At 33.4% G+C, this 7,170-nt stretch overlaps 1 protein-coding gene across 1 annotated transcript; it reads left to right on the top strand.

Moving 5' to 3' along the window:
* The first annotated feature begins 316 nt into the window (after nucleotides 1-316).
* LOC110039058 (glucan endo-1,3-beta-glucosidase 13) lies at nucleotides 317-4,891 on the top strand. Its single transcript, XM_020744004.1, has 4 exons — nucleotides 317-661; nucleotides 846-2,117; nucleotides 4,426-4,456; nucleotides 4,599-4,891. The coding sequence occupies exons 1-4, from the start codon at nucleotides 601-603 to the stop codon at nucleotides 4,753-4,755; spliced, it is 1,521 nt and encodes a 506-aa protein (XP_020599663.1). The 5' UTR covers nucleotides 317-600; the 3' UTR covers nucleotides 4,756-4,891.
* The last annotated feature ends 2,279 nt before the right edge of the window (nucleotides 4,892-7,170 follow it).

Raw genomic sequence — 7,170 nt, 5'->3', positions numbered from 1 at the left:
TGTACTCATGACTTCAATAATTTTCAAATTTTCCTTGTTATAATATAAGAGGCCACTATCTCACCTTTTTAATTATCCAAACAAAATATAAAAAATTTCCTTGTAGGAGATATTTATTCGTCAGTCTTGTTTCTTACGAAAAATTATTACCTGCGGAGAGCGCACGTAGCTCTCTGATCACAACCGCAATCAACCCAAGCTTGTATGAGAATGAGACTTATTGTCATACAGGCTTGAATCAATGTGCGACTGAGATTGACACACAATAAGCGCTCTTTTAATTTTGAAGAAGATGTGGTGGCACGGACCTGCATTTGTTCAGACTTAATATTTTTTCCCGCAGTCCCCGGCTAATCCGTACTCGCGTGCAGCCGGAATGACTGTGCGCAGCTGCTGTAGCGTCCAGCTGTTTGTTCTTATGCGCTCCTCGCTCAGCAATCTGACCCCTTGGAGCTCGAGTTCCCAGGAGACTATTGGCACCATAAGGAGGCCGGGAAGAGCAGATAGAGCTGGTTTTCATGGGCTAAGGAGAGAAAGAAAGGTGTTATTTTAGTGCATTCTTCTCCAAGATCCGAGCAAGCTCGCTTCCTGTATTAAAAAATGGCTAAAGGAAGACGACTCCTTCCGCTGATTTCTCTGCTTTCAGTTTCCCTCCTCGTCGGTGAGCGTACTACTGTTTTCTTTTAAAAGAGTAGAGTAAATTTGCTGCTCTCCTACTGGAATGCTTTCTGTAGTCCTAAAAACCAGGAGTTCTTGGTTTTGTTTAAAGTTCAGATTTTTATGGATATATATTTTAAATGCTAACCTTGATTTTCTGCGACAAATCTTTGCCGGCTTCTTTCAAGAGCACTGTAATGGAGGAAAGGTTGGTGTTTGCTACGGTAGAAATGCTGATGACCTTCCAACACCTGACAAAGTTGCTCAGCTTATTCAGCTTCATTCCATCAAATATGTTAGACTCTATGACGCCAATATACAGGTTCTGAAGGCTTTTGCTAATACTGGAGTTGAACTTATGATCGGAATACCGAACTTAGACTTACTGGCCATCTCTCAGTACCAATCCAATGCTGATACCTGGCTCAAGAACAATATGCTCCCATACTACCCTGCCACCATGATTACCTACATAACAGTGGGAGCCGAGATCACTGAAAGTCCGGTCAATGTCTCATCCCTCGTTGTTCCTGCCATGACTAATGTCCACACTGCTCTAAAGAAGGTTGGACTCCACCAAAGAATCAAGGTTTCGAGCACTCATTCGCTTGCCGTGTTATCCCGCTCATTTCCACCGTCCGCTGGGGCTTTCGATAGCAAGTTTGCTTTCTTTCTGAAGCCTATGTTGGAGTTTCTGGTGGAGATTCAATCGCCTTTCATGATTGATCTTTATCCTTACTATGCCTATAGGGATTCTTCTGGAAATGTTTCTCTTGACTATTCTTTGTTTAATCCATCAAAAGATGTCATCGATCCTAACACTGGCTTGGTATACACCAACATGTTCGATGCACAGATGGATGCTATATACTTTGCACTCATGGCATTGAATTTTAGGACTTTGAAGGTTATGGTTACGGAATCCGGTTGGCCTAACAAGGGCTCAGCAAAGGAAGCTGCTGCAACTTCTGATAATGCTCAGGCATATGATACCAATTTGATTCGGCATGTTATTAATGATACCGGGACTCCTGCTAAGCCAGGAGAGGAGATTGATGTTTATATATTCTCATTGTTCAATGAGAATAGGAAACCAGGTTTGGAATCTGAGAGAAATTGGGGTTTGTTTTATCCTGATCAGACTAGTATATTCAGCCTTGATTTCACTGGTAAGGGTAGTGTAGATGTTGTAACCGGAGCGAACATTACTAGCTTAAATGGTACGTGGTGTGTTGCTTCTGCCAATGCTTCAGAACAAGACTTGAAAAATGCATTGGATTGGGCCTGTGGTCCGGGAAATGTTGATTGTTCCGCTATTCAGCCAAGCCAGCCTTGTTTTCAACCCGATTCATTGGCTTCTCATGCTTCTTACGCTTTCAACATTTTTTATCAGCAGAATGGAGCTACTGACATTGCTTGTAGTTTTGGTGGGGCGGGGATTATAACTACTAAAGACCCAAGTGAGTAATTTATTTTCTCCGTGCTACCCTGGCTAAGTTCTCTGCTCGTGTTAAACTTTTGGCTTGTTTGAGATCAGTTTTATTGTTTGTTTTTTGTTTTGATTTTACAACATATTTGCTTTGTGCATTTTTTTGCATATTTTATTTGTTTTTAAAAACAAATTAGTTTGTTTTTAAAAACACTAACAACAATATAAGTTGTTTTGTTTGTTTCTGGAAGCAACTAAACATGCTATATCATACAAAAAATGTTTTATTTTAAATCAAACCATAAATAAAACAAAATAAAATTTAAAAACAAGAAGTAAAATATTTAAAGTGATCTCTAATGTCTCCTTTATAAATTTGTTTTCCCAATTCTAGTATTTTGGTTGAAGCGTTAAAGATGTCTCCCGATAGGGAGCAAGTTTGATGACTGGCAATTTTGAGCTTTTAGACATTCAGCCTTTAAAAAAAAATTAAAAATATTTACCCTAGTGTATTTTGTTCCTTTATTTCCATATTTTCGTTCAATGGCATATTTTAATTTTTCTTCTTTTTTAATTTCGAGTTCTAATATTTTGATAAAAATCACTCGACCACCTAACAAAACATGCAACTTGTCATATCTGGGGTTGGGACCCGACAATGGCTGTGTACCTTTGAAGGATAGCCAATCCCACTTAGTGGGCTAAAAGCTTCTTGTTTTTGTTATTATTGTTTCAAATTTGAGATTCTACTAACTATGTTAACCTTTGAAGCAGATACATTGTCATGGGATATAGGCTTGATAGAGTGTGAATTTGAGATGAAAGTAGGATATGACACATCATGGATTTGAATTTTTTTTTTTTGCCATCTTTTACATGCTTGCTATACAATTCTTATGTATTTACATATCTAACACATAAAGTGTAATATTACATTTCAACACTCAAATCTTTAACATCACAGCAAAATTACCCTTCACTGTCTTCTTAAAAATCAAATGCTCCTTTTCATGCATATGACTATAGCATCCAAGGTGGATAAATGCAAATATCAAACATTAGGTGATAGATATGTAAATCAATAAGAATTGTGTGTTAGACATGTAAATTTTCCTTTATTTAAATCAAATTTATTATAAAATGTGTAGTTAGAACACTTCATGTGATATTTGCTCTCAAAAAGTTTTATGAAATGAAATTTGATATCATATGCACACCTAAGAGGTTCTAGCACCTATAATAATTAGTTTAATTATATTAATATTCAATATTTAGTCAAATGTACACGAATTGCCTGCAACACATCAACATTATCATTAATTTTAGGCATGATTTTGTAAATTCTTACGTTTCATTGTCTACAAAAAACTTTAATACAAAAATAGGGTATGTGATTTTAAACTATCTAGAAAAATATGAAATATTGATATACCACTACGTTAGAGAACACACACAGCATCACGATCATTGGCATCACTAGCACAATTGTCATCATTTATAAAACGTTCAACATCAACAATAAAAATACAAGTTGTTAACTTATCTTATACAGAAAAAACATTAATTCGTCATCATAACATGTTCCAGCTATGTCAGGCTGTGCCCTACGATGGCTGGATGTGTCCGGATCATGCTACGTTTTAATTTTGGCGGAAGTATGACATTTTTTTAGTATTTCAGGTAGGCGTCAGAGGCACTTATGCGTTTAATATTAGCTCAAGTATTTCTCATTTTTTTTTTTTTTAAGTGTCTCCACTTCAATGATATTAACTATTGTAGCACATGTTTAGACTGCAAAACATTGTTCTAGTTGACTTTGCCTTCGTAAATATTTTAGCAGCTCACATCTATCTTTTGCAAATTGCAATATGAACACTTTGATCATTTTAAAAAGAAGATGAAAGAGATTCTAAATTCTGGACTATTTAGCTGTTTTGTTCTTAATACCTACCCATAATGGACCTCAAAAACATCTGCCTTGCGTGGTTCAGTTTTGCAGAATGGTTAACATTGTAGTTTCCACAATGTGGCCAATGCAAAATTTGCTTTGTAGTCATCCTTACTATCCGGTAACCATATGTTGTATGTGATATGAAGTTAAACTAAGTCAGAGCGTGACCACATTATCCCCCAATTTATTTGGAGATTTACTAATCATTTGGTGGAATTATAGAATATTAGTTTTTTATTTTCCCGGATTGCAACTAAACAGCTCATGCTTTGTTATTTGTTTCTGTTTTATTTACTGGCATGTTTTGGCTGTAAGATTCTCTTACTTATAGAGATTTCCCATGTTCTTGACATTATCTGATGAGATCTAATATGTTGATTTTTTGCAGGCTATGATAAATGCAAATATGCAACCTCAGGGTATGCTTATAACTCTCATAGCTTTCATTTCGTTGAAGCTTGATCATCATTTTTTCTATGTTCTTAATGTAAAGATTTTTTTTTTTTTTGATAGAATGCCAATTATAAAACAATTAATTTCCAACAATTTTATGTGAAACAGTAAAATGAACAACACAAACTCTACTGGACCCTCATCCATTCCATCCACAGCAAAGAGCTTTGCGGCTTCATGCACGATAGGTTGTTTGTTTCTTTCTTTGTTGGCTCTGCATCTCATCTTGTTTGAGCTTCTCGGCTTCATGGAAATGAGTTTGTAGAGAGTTAGAAGATATGTTGAAGCAAGAGAAATTTGTATTTCTTTTCATGTGTTTTTTTTTATGGTGCTCCGAGTGACTGATATTATATTGTAGAAACTATTGGAAAATAGATTGGCGTTTTCTAGAAAAATATGAGAATATTGTAGTTTAGATGATCCAAATCTCAAAATTGTAGCTTAATTCTTTTTTATAACGTTTACTTTACATGTTGGATGAATGCCTATTTTTTTTGTGGTGAAACAATGCAGAGTTAAAGTTAAAGAAGCCTAATATGTTAATGTTTTTTAAAGGATGGATATTCATGAACGTAAAAGATTCAAGTTAAGTTGATAAGGAAAAATATTAATATATCAGGAATTCAATATTTTTTTTTATTGTGTTGTCTACATGGGCCGATTCAGTTTTAGTAAAAATCTTAAATTTGTGGCGTGTACTGTGGCTAAATGATTAGAGCATAAAATACTTCTGACCAGGATTTAGTAACTCGACTCAATTGAGATGAAATTAGTACTGTTGATGATTAAGAGAATTAATTATTCTTTAACCTTAAAGTTCTTATAAAAAAAATATTGTGATTTTAACCGATTAATTTTATTTTTTTGCTTACAATTTTGTTTGGTATTTGTGTTTATTATTTACTTATAACGATGCTTTTGCTACTAATATAGCGTTAGTAATATTAATATTAAGTGGGGCACGCATCAAAACTCAATAAATTCTTGAGCTCTTTTAAGAAATTGCCTCAAGCGAAGGATAATGAAATGCTGTCTCATGTAGGACTGTCAAAAAAGCTCGTTCGCGAACAGTTTGTGTTCGGCTCATTGTGTAGCTCGTGTTCGCCTCGTTCGTTAAGTAAATGAGCCAAACAAAAACAAATTTTTAAAGCTCGAATTGTAAACGAGCCGAATACGAACAACTTTTTGTTCGCTGTGTTCGGCTCATTTTAGCTCGAAATAAAAAAGAAATTATATAATTATTTATATAATAATATATTTCTTCTTTCCTCCGCTGCATTCGGGTTGTTGTCTGGCGTCGGACGTTAAATTTTTCCTATTAACCAAAAGTAGGATCTTAGGCAGGATTGGCCCAACTAAACATTTTCCAACCAATTCAGAGTTCGGCATCTTTAGCCCATTCTGATGCAGGGAGGAACAGCTCTAAAATGGATAATGTGCTAAGAAATTTGAAGAGAAGCATAATAAGTTAAAAAGGAGCGTACTTGTTTATATTAAAAAAATGCAAAATTTATAAATATTTTGGAGATAGAAACAAGAAAAAATTTCAATTACATTGGGAACCTTATGTGATAAATCAATAATAGAAGAATATATATCAAAAGGTAAAATTGATCATCATAAAAAAAAAGGAACTCTATTGCCTATGCAATTAATTACATTTCAAATAATAAAAGAACATCATGAGTCAAACTTTACATGCAAGATAAATATTAGTGTACTATGTATGGCACACAACTACAACAATGCAAGGATAGGGTCACACATAAAAAAACAATAGATTATTATCTACAAAAATTAATAGATATGTAAATAGATATGATAAGACCCTACAAATACCCTTGCTGGAAAAAATATTATTAAGAACTTTCCGAAGGACAAGGACAAAAATTTTTATTAACTTCTAAAATAAATAAAACATTGACCATGCAAAGTTCTAATATGTTTCAAATCGGATAGGCTTATGCAATTTAAATTGGATTTCCTCTAAAGCAAAATAAGATGAGTGAACATTTTGCATCTTAGAAAAATAAGAATGCATTAAAAGTTATTTGTGTTGGCTAAAAAAGTAAGGAAAATCAACCAAAGAGTTTAATCAAAAGGAGTCTAACCTATATTTGATGATGATAGATGTTCTAATAATAGAGGTAAAAAAGACAAAAATTATCATAAATTTTAATATTTTATCTCTAAAGAATGATACAATATTAAAAATTTTCAAAGAAATATAGTATGTTTCAATAAGAGAATGTAATTTTTTTTTATTATACTAAGAATTTGATTTAATTTGTAACTAACTAAATAAAAAAAAAATTGACATGCACACCACAAAGCGTTCTTATGTGTGCCGAATGATTAATAACAAATTCTATATTTAAAACTACAGAAAATGATTTGCACAATCAAAATAACTCTAGCGTCGATACATTTAGTTACATATCTGAAGTAAGATAGCTTCACATTTCAAATCTTATTTGCAATTAATTATTAAGTCCATGAAGTACACAATTGAGAAATGTAAGGGTAGGGTCACACTTCGAACTTACCTTATGTATGAATCTTAAAATTATCACATACACTAGTGGTGAGGACTGTTACTTTAAGCGTGTGTGCGCACACACACACAAATATAGATATCGAGATATATATATATATATATATATATATATATATATATATA

Source organism: Phalaenopsis equestris, unplaced genomic scaffold (assembly GCF_001263595.1).
Source record: "Phalaenopsis equestris unplaced genomic scaffold, ASM126359v1 Scaffold234963, whole genome shotgun sequence".
Taxonomy (NCBI): domain Eukaryota; kingdom Viridiplantae; phylum Streptophyta; class Magnoliopsida; order Asparagales; family Orchidaceae; genus Phalaenopsis; species Phalaenopsis equestris.
Note: the sequence above shows the minus strand (reverse complement) of the source record. Positions and strands in the feature narration are given on the sequence as shown.